At 38.9% G+C, this 19,571-nt stretch overlaps 1 protein-coding gene across 1 annotated transcript in view; it reads right to left on the bottom strand.

The window, feature by feature from the left end:
- Nucleotides 1–4,707: 4,707 nt before the first annotated feature.
- ADAT2 (adenosine deaminase tRNA specific 2) overlaps nt 4,708–19,571 on the bottom strand; it is a 28,326-nt gene continuing 13,462 nt past the window's right edge. Inside the window, exons 2-6 of the mRNA XM_003926861.4 lie at nt 18,712–18,816; nt 13,048–13,198; nt 11,718–11,824; nt 7,939–8,011; nt 4,708–7,829 (exon numbers count right to left, since the gene is read on the bottom strand). Of these exons, the coding sequence (XP_003926910.1) occupies nt 7,786–7,829; nt 7,939–8,011; nt 11,718–11,824; nt 13,048–13,198; nt 18,712–18,816 (480 nt within the window). The 3' untranslated portion in view covers nt 4,708–7,785. The remainder of the gene's footprint in view (nt 7,830–7,938; nt 8,012–11,717; nt 11,825–13,047; nt 13,199–18,711; nt 18,817–19,571) is intronic.

Raw genomic sequence — 19,571 nt, 5'->3', positions numbered from 1 at the left:
AAATAACTGGTAATACCTTCTGGGATTAGGATTAAAACTATCAAACAGTAGAATTCTATCTGTTCCATTCATTTTTAAAAATCACACAGTAGGTTTTAGTCTAAGTAATCAATGGCAATAGCAACACTTTATTATTTTCCCTTAATTATTAACTTTGCATTCTTCTGCATATTTTAATTGAAATATATGCATTATATGACAAAAGTGCCTCTGGAGAAACAATCAAAACCTGATCAGTTCTTCCCATGATTAATGACAGAACCAGTGGGCAAAGCCGACAGCATTTTTCAATATGGCAAACTTTATTTTCCAAAAGAAAAAAAAAAGTCAAGGCCCATTGTCCTCCTCACATTTAGCTAAATTTCTAACACAATCAAGTAATGCAATGAGTTATCTCATCTCAAGAAATTATTATGTAAAACTGAAGTATACCATTATTTCTCTCTTTTGGGTGGATTTCTTTTTAAGGGAGGAGTAATCATATTTTATTCCAAGTGTCATTTCCAGATCAGGTTTTCCATAAGATAGACAGAGACATTGCTCAGTCCGACATTTCTGAACAGTCCCTCCTCACGTCAGCCTGGGAACTGACAGCAAAGTGGGTGGCTGCAGGCATGGGACAGGGGGCTTTCTGTGGGCATCAAAAGGTCAATCGAAGGAGATGTAACATTCACTCAGTGCTCTGCTGACAGTAACCCAGTCCATTTTTCTCTATTTAAAGACTTTAATTTGGGGCCTGAGATCCACCACTCCCACACACAATACTCAGTAGTTTATGAGCATATTAGAAGTTCCCAGTTATGGGTATAGGCAGCAGGCTCATATCTACATATTCTCAGCCAACATCATCTGGGAATTGAGTTTGTTGTGCTGACTACAAGCCTAGGACTCTTCCAGACCAGCAACTCCAGCCTTTAACCCCTCCCCTTCTCCAAAACAAGAAAGCATGGCAGAATGTGAGATGAGAGAGTACAGAGGCTTGATTCTACCAGAAGGGCTTTTTAAAATAATGAATTTTTTTTTTGAGACATGGCCTTGCTGTGTTACTCAGGCTGGAGTGCAGAGGTGCTCATTGTAAACCCTGCCTCCTGGGGTCAAGTGATCCTCCCACCTCAGCCTCCCAGGTAGCTGGGACTACAGGAGCATGCTACCACACCTGGCTGATTTTTTGTATTTTCTGTAAAGAACAGGGTCTCGCCATGTTGCTTAGGTTGGTCTCGATCTCATGAGCTCAAACAATCCACCCACCTTGGCCTCCCAAAGTTCTGGGATTACAGGTGTGAGCCACCACTCCCAGCTATGTTTTTAATTTAAAAATAATTCATAAATGTTAGCACTTTATCAAGATGAAAAATGAATTGAAACACTTCAGAGTGGCAGCACCATGCCAAGAACTGCTGCATTGAACACTAAAGCTACCTGAGTCACCCAGTGTGGAGTCACACAAGTCAACCCTAACTCCCCGACTGGCTGTCTGCCTGGCAGACATTCTCTTTATAGAGAATGGACCAATACCCATGACTGTATACAGTGATAATTAAGAACATGGACTCTGAAGCAAGCCTGCCCGAATTCAGATCCTAGCTTCACATTGTTTGCTCTTCATTGGAGCTGTTCACAGAAATTTCAGTTCTCTTCTTCCTGATGTAGATGATGGATTACACTATCTGCTACCTTGAAGTTGGGCATGGTCATGTGACTTGCTTTAATTCTTTTGAGGGCAAAAGTGATTTGTTGCTTCTGGGCAAAATCCAGGAAGCCCTCCTTACTCAAAGTGTGGCCCATGGTCCAGTAGTACAGGCATCGTCTAGAAGGCTGATAGAAACGTGGCACCTCAGGCACCTCTAGGACCTCCTGAATCAGAATGTGGATTTAATAAGCTTCCCAGGAGATGCCTATGCTTACGTCTTTGAAGCCCTGCCCTAAGGTGTAAAGCATTATTCACCATGTTCTCTTCTCTGGCCACAGCAGCTGATGTTCCTGGTGGTGGAGTTTCCTTTAGCCAGGCTCTTGGTCTGACCTGAGATGGACAACAAGCAAGACATGAGAAAAACAAGCCTTTGTTCTAAGCCACTACAACTTGAAGGCTGTTACATTGGTTTAACTAGCTCCTTCAGAGTGATGTGATCGCTTAGCACTCTGTGATCCTGGGCAAGTTACATAATCTCCCTGTGCCTCAGCTTCCTTGAGGTAAAACAGAAAATAATATTTTAAATATGGTGATCATAAATAAAATGTATTATTTACTCTAAACCCAAATAAAATGGTACATTATCTTTTCTCCTTGCCACTCTCTTAAAATTGTATATAAGGAAATAAAACATTCCAACCCAGAAAACATATTTTGGTGTCTTAGATTTTTCCCTTACATTTATAAACCAACTTTTAAAAAGGAAAAACAAAACCATAGTACTGAAACCATTCACAATGAGTTGCACAATGAGCCATATTATTCGGCTTCAAAGTTACAGAATTTGAACAAGCAGCTTCCAACCTCAGCCTTTTACCTACTCTAGACCAGGGGCAGCTAACATTTTCTCGAAGGGCCAGATGCTAAATATTTTAGGCTTTGTGAGCCACATGGTTCGTCACCACTGCTCAACCCTGCCATTGTAGAACAAGAGCAGCCACAGACAACACAGAAACAAATGGGCATGGCTGTAATCCAGTGTAGCTTCATTTACGGACACCGAAATTTGATTGCCATAAAAGGTTCATGGGTCACTAAATATTACCCTTCTTTTGATTTTTTTCAATCACTCAGAATTGTAAAACTTATTTTTAAGTCACGAGTGGTACCAAAACAGGCAGTGGGCTGAATATGGCCCAGGGGCCATACTTTTGTGGACTCCTGCTCTAGATTCTCAAGTTCATGCTTCAACTTGTTAAAGAAAAATCTATTCTGACACTTGTTAAGGTACAAAGACTTTATTCAGGACTATGGTGATAGGTTTTAAAACTATCACAGCACAGGAGAGAGATTGGGCTCAACTCTGAATAAAACCAGAACATGTCTGGGTTTATAACTAATAGGCAGAGTGAGGGGGTCAGTGATTAGAAAATTACTAAGAGGAGCTATCAAGAGTAGGGGAGTTCTTGCAAAAGGAACTTAACAGTTTCTCGTTGAAGGGAGGCCAAGTTCTTAGACATCAAAAGTAAGGGATGAGAACTTTCATAGATATTAAAGATGGAGGATTCTCTCTAAACTGACTTTGCAGGATTCTTGCTAAAACTGGGCTCTATAAGCCTAGCAAGAATGGGGACCAAGGTGGAGGCCTGGGTGAGAAGAGGACTCAGGACTTGACCAAAGTTTGGTTAAGGAGAGAGCCTTTGTCAAACTGCACCACAAAGGGTCCTTAATAATCATGGATACGTGGTGTTCAACTCAATATCCACTTAAAAAACCTGTTTTTATTAGCTCCACTTGAAGAAAATGTAAGATCCTAAAGGTGTCAAACTTTCAGCAGAACTTACACCAGTCTTACCCATAAAAATAACCACCCCTCACTCCTTTCCTCACTAAATAAAATTAGCAATTTACAAAGGAAATAGTTGGCGGTTGTCTTCATAGATTAAGTCAATGTAGTCTTATTCCTTTGACAAAAGGCCAAGAAACCAGTTCCTGTTCCTCTTTTCCCTGGGGCTAGTCAAGGCCGGTTAATGTAGGACCGCTGGGAAAGGCGAGCTTTGGCTTCATCACAGATTTTTAACAAGGCACTATACTACTTTTAAAAAAGATTTAAGTAATTTTTTCAAGAGCTTCGGCTTTTGCTATTTTTACTGACGTTTTGAAAGTAGCAGTGCTTACAACATTTTAAGTCTAGATGTCTCTATGGAAACCCAAGATAACTCATATTTTATGGCCAAACAACAACCTGCCTAGAGTCTTTAGCCCATTGGATCACCATAGGTCATCGGCAATATCAGAAACATCTGAGGTCTATTTTTCCAAAACCCTATCTTACCAGGCTTAATGAAATTTATATAATTATAACTTTTGCTGAGGAGGAAGTTAGGAAGGAAAGGATTTATTTCTCAGGCTTAATTCTAATGCTTATTGAGACATCATTATTTAAAATATTCTTATTAGAAACATTTTTTATCAATTTTGGCAAACATAGTAAAAGAGGAGGAATGCAATCAAATAATTTCATAGCTGATTTGAAATTTATGTCATTAATTTTCCTCCTCTCCTTTCCATCAGTGTCAAATACATTTTCTGTTTAAAATGTAACAGCTTCTCTTCCCACAGACTGCTTATTCATTGCAAGAGAAAAAACTAATTATATAGTGAAGAAACAGGAACACACCTTGACCAGATGACCAAAATTGACATCACCTTTGTGTGATGGCCTTTTTGTGCCTTCAGATGTGATATCCTGTGAGGAACTTAACATCACCCAGAATGTATGACCTGAATCTAATCATGAGAAAACACCAAATATATTTAAAACAAGGACCATTCTATTATTTAAAAAAGAAGAAGAAAATGTAGAGGAGGCAAAATGACTGTATTATTTAAAAATGTCAATTGACAAAAGACAAAGAAAGCCCATGGAAATGTTCCAGATGAAAAGAAGCTAAAGGCAGCCAGGTGCAGTGGCTCCCGCCCATAATCCCAGTGCTTTGGGAGACCAAGGAAGGAGGATCCCTTCAGCCTAGGAGTTTGAGATCAGCCTGGGCAACATAGGGAGACTTTGTCTCTACAAAAAAAAAAAAAAAAAAAAAGTTAGGTGTGGTGACATGAGTCTGTGGTCCCAGCTACTCAGGAGGCTGATGACGGAGGATTGCTTGAACCAGGTTGAGGCTACAGTGAGCTGTGATCATGCCACCAGGCGACAGAGTGAGCCCTATCTCCAAAAACAGGAAGCTGGATTTAAGAAAATGTAACACTGGACCCTAGACCGGATCTGGGATTGTAGGGCAGTGGGAACACTTCTTTAAAGGACATTATTTGTTCAGTTGATAGAACTGGAATCCAAATGGATTCAAGTATATCAATGTTGAATTTACTTAAGTCAATAACTGTATTGTGATTATGTAAGAAAATATCCTATGCTTATAAAACACTGAAGCATTTTGGGGTAAAAGGCATCTATTTTCTTTTCTTTAAACTTTTTATTGGGAAAGTCTATATGTAAACTTTCCCAATAAAAAGTTTAAAGAAAAATCAAGAGTTCTTGCCTACACTGAAGTTCTTGGCCATCTATTTTCTCTCTATGATATTCCAAATACAACACAGGATGAGACGGCTGTGCCAAGTAACAAGAAAGCACTAAGATATTTTAACATGATATTTTATCAGTGATTGAAGCCTGCCAAGGCATTACATACCACCCATTCTCCACAGTTTGTTGCAAAGACCAGCAAACATTGGATAACTCTAGCAGCTTCTAAATGTAATCATTTCCCCTGATTTAGCTAAACAGGGCAGTGATTGTAAAACCGTTTTTTATCTCACAACTTTCAGAACTATTTCATATACAAAACAAGTCTTTCAGCTGGTCTCTTGGACAGGCACTATCAGTATCAATCAATTGAATTCAAGCTTTTGAACTAGGACATCTTAGTATTTTAATCCATGTCTAAGTAGCTGGGGAATGGGGTACTCAGGAAGCTGGATGAGCTCATCATATATTCACGATTTTTCATCATCACTTGGAAATTGTTAGCAGAATTCCACAGATATAATGTCTATGGCACCCTCAATGGTCCTGCCCTCTGATCTGCAGTATGCCATATTAATGATTTTCCCCCAGAGTGATAGAGGGAACTGTGCTCCAGTTCAAAAATTCAGGAGAGACTTTTTGATAAGTCAGTCACTAGGGAGGGAACCAAAAAGATGGTAAACCACAATTAAATTGTTCAGCCACACTTTAGAATCAGGAAACACCACTTATCCACCATTCTCCAAAACAGCAAAGACAGAACATATGTATATTGTTAAGTCTTTTCTATCCTTCCCTGTCTATCATTTTATAATTTCCTTGATTCTTTTAGTAGCGATCATCTCTGGGCTAGAATACTCATAGACTATTTTCAGCTTTGGCTTTTTGTCCTACATAGTCTTATTATTCACTGTTCCCCAAATTTCAATCAGTCATTTCATTTAGCAAATGTTTACCATGAATCTACTGGACATAAGATGTTCAGCCAGACTTACTGGGTGGTACTCTACAGAAGCAAGACTTCAGATTGGTTGTCCTGCAAATAATCTCCAAGAAAATGATATGAACACAACAAGTGCAATGAAATCTGCTTACAGAAAAGCAAAAGAAGCCAGAAACAAATTACGAGGAACTACAAAAAGGAACAAACTAGTCAAAGCACTAAAATTTAATGAGAAGATCATTTTTAAAGTGGATGAAATTGAAGGTGCATGTAACATTATTTTAGATTTAAAATCATGCATATTCTTCTCCATAAAACTTCTCAAATGCAGTTAAAAACACACACACACAAAACCAAGCAATTATAAATTCTCTGAAGCATGTAACTGTGATTAGCTGCTACTCTCAGCAATATAAAAATACTTCACCACAATTACATTCCAGCCTGTAATGTAATTCAAACAAACAAGTCAGAGACATCGCTCAAATGGCAGAACCACCAAATACAGATGCTTTGCATCAAGGAAATGAATCCACGGAAGAAATGCAACAGAGGAGCAGCAGCCCCGCCAGAGTCTGGAGCTGGGCTTCTGGTGGAACGGCGAGGCCCCCTTCTGGGCAGAGGCACACAGTACGCCCAGTGCGGCTGTGCAAAGCTGCCCTGCAGTCAGGGAGGTGAACTGGGGAGTTTTGCTGTGGGTACCCTTTCCAGTGTTGTGTTCAGAGTTTTACATTTTAGATTTCAACTTTTAAATTTATTATATGGATTTTTAAAGACATTAACTATTTGGTTTCAGATTAAATTGACCATTCTGTTTTTCAGCCAGCATTCTCACCACCAACTGGCACACCTATCCCATTTACCCTGTGTTCCTTTTGCTTTTTGCAGTAACTGTTATTGTCCTCCAATAAACTGTGTAATCTATTATATCCATCTCCCCTTGCTAGAATATCAGCTCTACGAGGGCGGGATCATTTGTTTTTTTGCTCAATAACCATTCTCCCATTTATGGAGAATATCTTTTAAGACTATTCATCTTCGAAGAAGACATAAATAAGGTTTTATTATAGCAATATGCTACAATTTTTAAATGACAACTCAAGCACTTGTTTTAAAAGTGTGCATTTTCTCTAAATGCTTTATAAAAGCAAAGTCTTTTCTAAGGATCATATAACTATGGTCTATATATACACAACTCGTATACAATTTATACAGAAGTCACAGCCCCCAGTGCCCTGCGAGAACATAGTAGCTGCAAAAAATGTGAAATGCCAGTCCTGGAGGTGTCCTCAGGGTGGCACATTGCAGTCCAGACACACGCCAGGTTACCTGGGTCTGGCCACACATTCTCTAAAAAGTCAGCACTTTCCTGGACCAGGCACAATGTTGTGGCTGGAAGGGAACGTACTACTTGCTAATTTCTAAAACCTCAAACCTTAATTTTCCCCCATCCTAAGATGGGAATCAGCTTGTGGAAAAGCTAATAATTGTTTACAATTGTCAGGCTTCTAAAAAGTGCTAATTTGTTCCCTTAACAGAGCAAATGATGAGAGACACCATTTTCCCACAGATTAAAAACAATATATAAACGTGATTCAACGATGTCAACAGCTCTCGATCTAGGAATCTTGTCCAGATCACTTTGGGTCACTTGGTTCTTTCATCAGAACAAGTTCAAGATTTCTGACATTCCTTTTTCCGAACTTTCGATTTTGGTGCTGTGAAAAGAAAAGAAAAGAAAAAGAAAGTGAAGAGGTAAGCTCATATCAGACTCTCCTTGTATGGATTTAAGGGAGGTATATTATCTACAATAGAAAACTGACTGACCATTTGGATTTTCTTGTTTGTAGAAGGTCTTCAACATTTCCACTGCTTCCTCAGCCCGATATCCAGGGATGCACTGATGAGAAAGTGGGGAATGAACACAGGCCCATGCAAATGTGTGTCGTATCCCATAATAACAATAATGTATGCATAACTATATAAACAGATTTCAGATGTGAATGAACTTTGGGGACATCAGTAGCATGGGCAAGGAGGTACACTTCCAAAAGATGCCTGACATATGGCCTCAGTGCGGCACCACTCCCAGTCAGCTAGTATTCATCCATACACTGCTGCAGAAGGTACCAGCTTTGTGATCCTGGGCTAGGCTCTTAAACTCTCCATGCCTTGTCTACAAAATGTTGGCAGTAATAGCACTTATTTCTGAGGGTTTTGTGAGGATTAAGTGAGATAATACCTCCCAAATACCTGGCCCATCATAAGTGCTCATTGAGCATGAGTTATTTTCATCTGCTCCTATTTACCAGTGGCCCATTAAGCATTTGATGCTATCAAGCTACGGCTGGCAAATTATACTTGGTGGACAAAATCTGGTCCACAGCTGAGAACTGTGAACTAAGAATGATTTTATATTTTAAAAGCTTTGTTTAAAAAAAAAGATTAGGTGACAAGAGACATTAAGTGGCTCACAAAGGATGAAATATACACTAGCTAACCCTTTGCAGAAAAAGTTTGTCAACCCTTGCTACAGAGGATTTAAAAAAATAAAATTCTGCTGGATCTATCATTAGCATATAACTGGGGAAAAGAAATTATAGCATATGAAAGAATAAATAAGAAATCGTGATATCAGTAAGGAGTGTTATCATATGAAATATTACCTGAAGAAGATGAACTTGCCTTAGAGATAGAGAATGTTTAAAGAGGCTAAGCAGAGCCTTTCAGGGAAAGGGCAAGGAGCAGTCTGGGCTGTGTGTAAGGAAATCAGCTGATAGAGGAGGAGGTGATTATTAAGGAAGCATAAGGAAAGAAAGACATAAAATGGGGTAAAAAAAATATGGACGGCTTTAAAACCTTGTCAGAAGAGTTTGGACTTAAAACCATGCACCCTTCTAAAGTGCATGAAATGACACAATGAGCATCTGGAAGGAAGGCGCCCGAAAGCACAGCCACAGAGGACAGGAGGACCAACTACTGTGGGATGCTGTTCAGAACGATCCTCCCATTCTCCTGTCTTCAGTGTGCCCTTGCCTGGGCCTCCCACGCCTGCATAAACCTTCACCATAACAAATAACCTTCCATCCACCCTGCCCTGTTGAGGGCTGCCACCCTGTTCCTGCCTTCACTCATGCTCTCACTTCCTCAGTGGCCTTGTCGTCACTGGCTTGCATTCCCAGCACTTCACTGAGTCTGCTCTCTCAGAAATCCCCAGGCCCCTACTGTCCAAAGCACGGGGCTTCAGCTTCCTGGACTCTGCAGTCCTAGAGGCAATGGGTCACACCTGCTGTCTGACTGCTCTCGCCTCCCTTGGCTTCTCAGCATCTCACCATGCTAACCACTTTCAGCCAGTCCCGTCACAGCTGCCCTCTGCTTCCTGCTGCGTAAGTGCTGGAGCTCCCCAGGGGTCACCCTCCACGCCACTCACACACTCAGAGCCCTCTCCTCTCAAGTGGGGTGAGGGCAGTGGTTCTCAACCATGGCTGCTCAGGAGAACTGCTTGGAGCTTGCTGGAAACACAGAACTGTTGGCCCCCTGCCTTCTAATTCGGATGGTCTGGGGCAGGGCCTGAGCACAGGCAGGCACTGAAGCTCTCCAGGTGATTCTAATAGGCATTTAGGGATGAGAACCACTGAGTTACAGGCCTTGCAGGAAACTGCACCACTCTAACACACCAAGATAATATTTTCAAGTATCCATTATAGCAACAAATTTGTGACGTTAATAAAAAGCACACATTTGTAATAAAATAAAAATTTAAAAAATATAACAGGTATTATAATCACCATCTTCTTTGAATAGTTCTGTAGGCCTCTACATATTTTAATGCTCCTTATAATACAGCATGAAAAGAATCTGTAATTCTACAATAAGAAACAGTATCCTACCTCCCAATCACCTGCTGCCTCCCAAGCCCAGCCAAATAAAAAAAAAGAATACCCAGCACTCAGAGCCTGGGGCACCACTGTTTTCTTTAGAATCTAAAAGCAACTTTAAAAAAAAAAAAAAAAAAAACAACAAAACATAATTTGGCATTAAGCCTGGAGATATGGCTGCAAGCCATAGGCACTGATTGGCAGCTGAACTGATGTGGCCAGGTATACACACTGCAAATGAACTTGCTTTGGTTCTGCTGCATCAACCACAGAGATGTGTAAGAAGGGACTGTGTTTGTGCCCTCATGTCACTGACACATTGGAGAGGAATATTCCACCCATGTCTGACATCAAAGGGCTCATCTTTGCTCTCCCCAGAAACCGAATTTTTTTTTTTTTTTCGAGACAGAGTCTCGCTCTGTCACCAGAATGAAGCGCACTGGCATGATCTCAGCTCACTGCAACCTCTGCCTCCCAGGTTCAAACAATTCTCCTGCCTCAGCCTCCCAAGTAGATGGGACTACAGGTGCACACCAACATGCCCAGCTAAGTTTTGTATTTTTAGTAGGGACAGGGTTTCACCATGAAACTGAAAAATTCTTTAGATCATTCTCATAATGGCATTAGAGTCAGCAATTCATTTGCAAAGAATTATATAAGCAAAATTTGAGCTACTAATAGAAGTGACTGAAAAAATCAACTCACTTTGTTAATGTCTTTAATGATGAAGCCAGTTGCATCCTTCACTCTCCATCACTGCACTACAATTTCTTTTCTGATGTAATGTTAAACAGTATCTATCCTCAAATGTACAGAAGTTGACAGGAAAGCTAATGTTCAGCTAGAAAACTCAAGAACGTTCTAAAAGCTCATTCGCGGTGAGACTCAGCCACATTTAGTCCTTCGTAGGTCCTTAAAGTATCTAGAAATACCTGAGGTTTTTAAAGTGAACTCCCCACCCATATCCAGCATTTGTTAAATCTTTTCTTTTTAAAGCATAATACTTTTACATTAACCTTGCATCTTGGAGAGAAAAACAATCAAACCAGTTAATGAAAGCAGAGGTATATTTACAGGCCAAACTTTGAAATACAAATTCCTGTTGCTTATAGTCTGACTCATAAAAAACTTTGGGAGAAGTGGCAAGGCTAAAGGGAAAGGGGAATTTCTAACAGACTAAAAGACATGGATTCTTCGGTCTGGGGGAAATTTCAACATTAAAAAGACAGGAAAGAAAAAAAACCATGAAAATACAGTGATTGCTAGATACTAAAAGTAGAATGTGGCAATCAAGCAAAATGATTAAATTTGTGCAAAAATATTGTGTGTGTTGTAAATAGTATCTACCGTCACTGACACAGGCCAAGCATCACCAAATTTGGTATAGCATAGAGCTGGTAACATTCATTGAATAAAAACTCCAACCGCGAGAGTGTCTTCAAGTATACCTAAAGGTGTTGGTGAAGAATGGGTGGAGTCAGCTAGGAAGGTTGGGGACTCTCCTTCAGGAGGGAGTCTGCGAATGAAGAAAGGTAGGCACTCATCTAGAAACTCTTCACTGTCGTCTTATACAGAGGCATAAATGAACTCCACCAGAGGCCCTGAGATCCAAGATGTCTGATTTTATCATGATTTTTCTGTATCCTGGCCATACACTAATTATTCATAAGCCCATAAAGAGGTGAAAATAATTAGAAAGAAAGAAAAAGCATAACCAGACTGTATTACCTGAAATGGTCTCCCAGTATTTGGTAAGTCAGCAGAGGCAATATTTAGAACAGAGCCACAACCACCAAATCGTTCATTCTGACAGCCATATACAACCAGCGGGATTTATAAGACAGAATTAAGGTCCTGCACAGAATGTACAGTTTAAGTATGTATCACGACAAAATCAGAGTAGGTTTATACTAGCCATCCTGGAGAGGAAAGCTCATGCTACTCTTCAAAACAATGAAGCTGAAGCTTAGGATTAGTCTTACAAACCATACAATCCAGTTACACAGAAGAAAAGGGGTTTAAAGTATTGAGAAACTGACATTTAACAACTGCAGACAGAATGAAAACTGAGTATGTGGTTGCTTAATGTTCACAATTAAGGGCTCTCTCTGCTCTTTCCTAAATCACTTTTTCAGAATCATTAGGGAGTCAGAGCCAGAAAGGATGCAGAAATTTAATCCAGGGATTTTCACCTTTTAAAAATAACATATTCATCCCTGTTCTTACCCCAAATAAAATATAACCTGTGCCCTAACACAAAACAAACTAAAGCTTAGTCACTCTGTAAGGCAGGGTGAGGAGAGAATTCTAAGTTTACCGTACAACCTTTTATAGAGACTGTACATTTTATCAAACCCAAAACCTCTGTATTATTTTTAAAGTGATAAAATTATTCATCTATGTGTAGTAAAATAAGTACATAAAAAATAAGCAACCAAAAAGCTGAGTTTTTCAATTTTCAAATAATTTTTAAAAAGATCTGTAGAAGCCCCTACAGAGTCTCTACACTCATTATTTATGTTGCTTACTCCATGCAAGACAATCCAAAGAGCTGTAACTTTACTCCCTTTCTATTTGCAATTAGAATATCTAAAGGATTTTTTATGTCTTATTTAGTTTTTACTTATGATGTTTGATACATTGTAATAGGCATCCATGGCAAACAACCAACAGATAAACAGAGAAAGAAAAATTTTAAATCACCCATAATCCATTATCCAAAGGCAAAACTTAGCTGCATATTCTTTAGGACATTTCCTTTACAAACTGTTTTATAATCCACTTCAACTTATTATGATTTATCTTTACATAACTGTCTAAGAGAGTTTTAATATTTTCTTTCTCTAGACTGTTTAATCATTCTATGTTTATTGATATGAAAAGAAATAGGTAATTTTACTTTTTAAGCAGCTTTCCTGTTTTTGGCAAAGAGACGCTATATTTTACAAGGTGTTTCCTAAGTCTGTGTTTTCATATTTTGGAAAACCAGCTATGTGTTTGGCCACTCTCTTGTTCACATGAATGGTACAAGACATTAACTCATGAAGTCAAAGGATACTCATCAGGCGGAGAGCAGCTGCACACATAATGCACGGCTCCACAGTGACATACAACACAGTGTGTTCAAACACTTCAGACGGACTCTTGCCACTTCGATGACACCAATCGAGGACCTGATCGATGGCCACCATTTCTGCATGTCGAGTAGCCTGAAAAGAGAAAGGGGCTTGCACTGATGTTGTCTGCTTCATGTAACTACTATTTTACAAATATACAAAAAATAAGTACAAAATATACACCTATTCTTTCTGCCAATATTTTAATGAATACAGTTCCAAGACACCCTCAGCAGTTGACAATGTATTCCCCAGTTCAAGTATCATAACCTCACTAGCAAAAGGTATATAATCAGAGATGCCATATGAATCATATTGTATTTTCAGTTAAGTACCTAAATACCTTAGGGAAAACTCTTTCAATTAAAATGCCATGGAGAAGGTGAGTCTGAAAAACAAACCAACAACAACAACAAAAAAGATAAAGTCTATAGTTTCTGAATATTTTAGGGGATGCAAAATTTTCATAAACGTGTGCTCTAGTTTCAAATATATTTTCAAGGCTTTCACTGACGTCACTCCAAGCAAATCTATATTAAGTTTACCGGGATGTCATTCTTACATTTTTGGGGAATGAGGTTTTATATACTGGAAGACTCTAGAGAAGTAGAGACTTAGTACTGGTTTCAGACACTTCATGGGAAGCAGTAGAGGATAGAAGAAATCACAAAGCATGTGGAATTGACAATATTTAAATTTGAATCTTGACAGTGACATTACTAATTATATGGACTAAGGCAAGTTACTTAACTTCTGTAAGTCTTGGATTCCCCAAATGTAAAGTGGTATGCAGTAGCATCTACAGTTTTACACCTTATAAATCTGAATTACATGAAGCATGGTGCCACAAAATACTACATACGTACTCCGCTAGCTCTTGTCTCCTTTCTCCCTTACTAAATAGCTTAAAGTGAATCATAGATTCTATATGGAAAAATTATTTATAATATTCATGACAATAGCATTTATCAATAATTTACACTCAGTGCTAACTATGTATAAGCTACTGGGCTAAATAAATTCTGTGTAGGATAAAAAGTTTCTGTCCTCAACAAGCATAAAATTCAGTGGGGCTCATTTACCTGTGAGATAGGGCAGGGTAAGAAAAGTGCTGCCACAGTGGCCCAAGATGCCACGGAAGCTACAGGCAGATGGGATCAAAGCCAGCAAAGAGGCTACATGGATGAATCGCAGAATTAATTACCATAGATAGAAGGTCCTTTAGAGAAGAGGTTCCCAAACCTGGCTGCACATCAAAACTAAATGGAGAGTTGTTTTGTTTTTGTTTTTTTTAAACGGTTTCCCCAACCTGGGTGCTTTCAAAAAATCAGATTTAGAATGATGGAACCAAATCTCCCTGTAGCTCTCAATAAACAATTGCTGAACTCAATCATCTCAGTCAACTCAAAGAAAATGAAGCTAAGTAAAGCTGGCACGTGTTAATCACACACAGCTGGGAGAGGAGGTGGTGGTGGTAACTGGGTGGTGGTGGTATCAGATCCAAAAGTAGAACTCAGGTGTCCTTATTTGGGGTCAAGCATCTCTCTATGCTGTAGTTATAATCTTCTTTATGACACATACTAACAAAATAAACCCAGATTAATTTCAGCATATAGAAGAAACCCAGGTCACTGGATGGGGTTAGATGGATGTTGTTAGGATAGTCAAAGTTCTCATCTTGAAGATGTCATACACAAAATGCAAATTAGAAAATATGACCACGATTTAAAATACAGAATTCTACTCCTACATTCATTAATACATTCATTAATTGCTGTATTGTTTATTACTTATCTCATGTTTTAATATCTTAATAATTGCTTTGTGATTCAACATGAATATAATTAAAACATTTTTTTAAATTATTCAAAACATTTTTTCAAAAAAAATTTGCATGTTTTATAGTATTTTAAATTGATATTTAAACTTACATCATTTTTCAACAAACACCAGCTAATTGTTTACAGAGGTATGTGAACATGCTTCTGCTTTTTCTAACTGAAATGGTAATGGCTAATTATAAAAACGTTAATTCTGCATGGAAATGACTATTCTGACAGTTAAATAATACTTCTCAATGTTAACAGAATGATAATTATTTTAACGTTGCTTGAAATCATTGTACATGTGAGTTAAATTAAAAGACGATATATATTCATATATTGTTACATAACAAACTTTAAAATATGATTTATACCAAAAGAAATTGTCTGGAAGAATATGTGAATTTTAATAGTCCTACACAGAGAAATGAGAATAGAACTGCTTCTACTTTCTGTATTTGAATTTTTTTTTTTTTTTTTTGAGATGCAGTTTCTCTCTTGCTGCCCAAGCTGGAGTGCAATGGCCCTATCTTGGCTCACTGCAACCTCAGCCTCCCGGGTTCAAGCAATCTCCTGCCACAGCCTTCTGAGTAGCTGGGATTACAGGCATGCGGCCATGACGCCTGGCTAATTTTGTACTTTTAGTAGAGAAGGGGTTTCTCCATGTTGGTCAGGCTGGTCTCAAACTTTCGACCTCAGGTGATGCATCCACCTCAGCCTCCCAAAGTGCTGGGATTACAGGTGTGAGCCACTGCAACTGGCTTGTATTTGCAATTTTAGAAAGGTATTTCAAAATCAGCATTTAAACAACAAAGAAGGCCCTGACAGTGGCTGAGCTCCCCCAGCAGATGTTTGATGCCAAGAACGTGATGGCTGCCTCTGACCCCCAATATGGCCTCTACCTCGAAGAAGCTGCCATTTTCAGGGGTGGCATGTCCATGAGGGAGGTGGAGGAGCAAATGCTTAATGTTCAAACCAAGAACAGCAGCTGCTTTGCTGACTAGATCCCCTACAATGTGAAAACAGCTTTCTGGGACATCCCACCCCCGGGGCTAAAAATGTTCACCACCTTCATCGGTAATAACATGGCCATCCAGGAGCTGTTCAGGCACATCTCGGAGCAGTTCACAGCCGTGTTGGGGCGCAAGGCCTTCCTGCACTGGTACACGAGGGAGGGCAAGGATGAGATGGAGTTCACTGAGGCCGAGAGCAACATGAACGACCTGGTATCTGAGTACCGACAGTACCAGGATGCCACTGCTGAGGAGGAGGAAGAGTCTGAGGAGTGGGATGAGGAGAAGGGGTCTGGAGCTTTCTGTTAGTGGGTGAAGGGTTGGGGCAGTATGAATTCTTCATGTACCTACAATATGTTTTGTGAAAGCCACGTCTGTGTGTGCACTTGCTGCTCTTCTTGCTTCGTGTTCACCTCTATTAAAGCATTTCCAGGGCGGGGCAAGGTGGCTGTCGCCTATAATCCCAGCACTTTGGGAGGCCTAGGAGGGCGGATCATAAGGTCAAGAGATCGAGACCATCCTGCTCAATCAACATGGTGAAACCATCTGTACTAAAACTGCAAAAATTAGCCAAGCGTGGTGGCATGGGCCTGTAGTCCTAGCTGCTCTGAAGGCTGAGGCAGAAGAATTGCTTGAACTCAGGATGCAGAGGTTGCAGTGAGCTGAGATTGTGCCATGCACTCCAGCCTGGTGACAGAGCAAGACTCCATCTCAAAAAAAAACACCTTTCTACAGGTAAAAAAAAGTATGACATGCATATATTCATACTTTTCACTTATCACAGGGTAAATTTAAAACTGATTCATTAAAAAGTTGTCTTTTTCAAGAATTCCAAGGACAAAGAATTTTGAGAAATACTGTATTTTTATTTAAGTGAGTTTTTTCTTTCTAATTCCACATTTCAATCTACTATTTTTCATAAGCAAATTGATACCCAAGTTTTTTAGGAGGCTGACATATTAACTACAGATTTCCTATGCAGTGAACATGCTTATGTATAAATCTGCATTGTCCAACTACTTTGTTGGGGCAGTTCCCATGGATTGGAACTGCTCAGGCGAAGTATATGCAAAATCTACATTTTGAGTAAATCTCCTATAATCAAAGCAAGGTTTCCCAGTGTTTGAATGTTTCCCATTTCCTAAAACTGTTCAAACATTAGACATCAGTATTTGTAATCGCCGGTAATGTAATGTTACAAAGAAATTGCTTTTTCCTCCTGTTAAAGTTAAGCTAGATACTCTTCGTATAGCTTATTGGTTATTTATTTCATTTTCCTCTGTTCCTTTTATTTTCCCTTTCCTTGTAATATTAATCTCTTTATTACTGATTTCTAAGAGCTCATTTCTGATTAAGATATTAACATTTTGTCAAGCATTGCAAATGAAATACCATGTTTATTCCTGTTTATCCTACTGTGGTGTTTTATTTTTTGGTTCTACGGAAGTTATGTTTTTTTTTTTTTTTTTTTTGTGACAGAGTTTTGCTCTTGTTACCCAGGCTGGAGTGCAATGGCCCGATCTCGGCTCATCGCAACCTCCGCCTCCTGGGCTCAGGCAATTCTCCTGCCTCAGCCTCCTGAGTAGCTGGGATTACAGGCACGCGCCACCATGTCCAGCTAATTTTTTGTCTTTTTAGTAGAGACGGGGTTTCACCATGTTGACCAGGATGGTCTCGATCTCTCGACCTCGTGATCCACCCGCCTCGGCCTCCCAAAGTGCTGGGATTACAGGCTTGAGCCACTGCGCCCGGCCCGGAAGTTATGTATTAAAATATGATCCTGTTCTGTTTTATGGCCAAAAATAAGCAAACAAATAAATAAATAAATCCTTTGTGAATCTGAATTCCTACGTTACATGTGTTTTGCTAAATATCAGTTTTCTTTTCAATAGATGCAATTGATAGATGAACTTTAAAGTACCCATAGCACTGGTATCAATACCAGCTTATTCTCTGGCTCCCAAGATCACATGACAAGATCAAAGTCTGTGTGAATGGCATTACAGGTGTAAGTGATCTTCGAGTCCTCCTAGGAATTTTTGTAATCGTAAAATTTGGTAGTTTACTTATATTTCCCAAATATACTTACCATGACACACTGTTATGATACCACATTTAAGAAGCACTGCCTTGAACCTTGAACCAACCTAACCACCATAAAAGTCATACAAGCTATTAAAATGCACATACTACATGTAGCTACAGAGGCAGCTTGTGTGGAACACCCTATTTTGTTGAATTATCTGATACAGAAATAGCTTCCTTTATATAATCCTCATACCTTCCTCCAAAGCTATAAATTCAGGATGATTTTTTTAATTTACAAGAATGAAAATATTAAAGGTATAAAAAAGAAATGCATTATGAATTAAATTGACCTCTTTTATAAAGTGAAAATTTCATATATTAGATTGGCTTAAAGTAGAGATAGACTTGTTTCTTCCAATGCTGACACTCGGATCTAATAAAATCCCCTCTTGGGTTTCACTGAAGCATTAGAGTAAAACTCTGTGAAACAGAAAATTATTCACTAAGATTTTATGTCTTCATTAAATTGTTCTGAATTTTCCACAGTAAAAAAAATCAACATGTATCACTTTTAAAATCAGGAAGAAAATGGTATTCAAAAAGAAAGATGTTAAGAAAAGCTACCCACCACCAGCAGCTATGGGAATATATTCAGTCTCATCCTCATACCAACTGTGGTAAATTCCCTCCAGTCTACCCATCACTACTGTATGTTTGCAATTACACTGCTCAACTCACATACATTTTTGGTTTGGTTAACTTCATTTCTTCCCTTCCCCACAACTTCACTGTTGTAGACCATAAGGCAGCCAACAGGAACTTCAGTATTTTCGAGGGCTTCTTTGGCCTGAAACACAAAGTGGAAAATGTAAGATGTCATACTTCATACTTGAAAAGAGTATGGGAAAGAAAGATGCAGCATGAACAGGATACATATGTATAAAGACTAAAACAAAGAAGCGCAGCTTTCCCTTTTCTGGAATATAGTTCCATTATGGCATTTAGTGCCTGTGTTCTGTGTTGTGTCCATGTTAAGGGAGACTCAAGAACAAATCCCCTCCCTAGGTCCAGAGCCCGATTTCTTCTAACTGCAAATAGATGTGATCAAAGAAGACTGTTACTGACCACTGTTCTTAAAGTGCCAGGGTCTATGTGCCTTTTCAGATACAGAATATGTATTTGTAAAAAGGTAGGGGAATAAATAACACTTATAAATCCTTTATTAGAATTCTTTCCTTATTGAAATTCCTTTGCTTCTCTAAAAATTATAGAAATTATCCTCTAGAGTCCCAATAGCTAAAGGTAAGCAGACCGGATGTCACCCTGTCCCACAACTTCTACTCTATGTGAGACAGTAAGAGTTTAGAAGTACTCTACGTAGAGTGGCACAATCATTATGAGAAACGTTTTGGAAATTTCTTTAAAAAGTAAAGACATACACAGTCTATAACAAAATTCCAGATTCCAGTCCTAAGTACTTAAAAGAAAGGAATATGTATCTACAAAAAAAAAAAAAAATGCTCAAAAAAAAGAACTAACACCTTGAAAAAGAATGTTAACAGCTAAAACCTGAAATGGCACATGTGTCTATCAACAAGACAA

Source organism: Saimiri boliviensis, chromosome 4 (genome assembly GCF_048565385.1).
Source record: "Saimiri boliviensis isolate mSaiBol1 chromosome 4, mSaiBol1.pri, whole genome shotgun sequence".
Classification (NCBI taxonomy): Eukaryota; Metazoa; Chordata; class Mammalia; order Primates; family Cebidae; genus Saimiri; species Saimiri boliviensis.
Note: the sequence above shows the minus strand (reverse complement) of the source record. Positions and strands in the feature narration are given on the sequence as shown.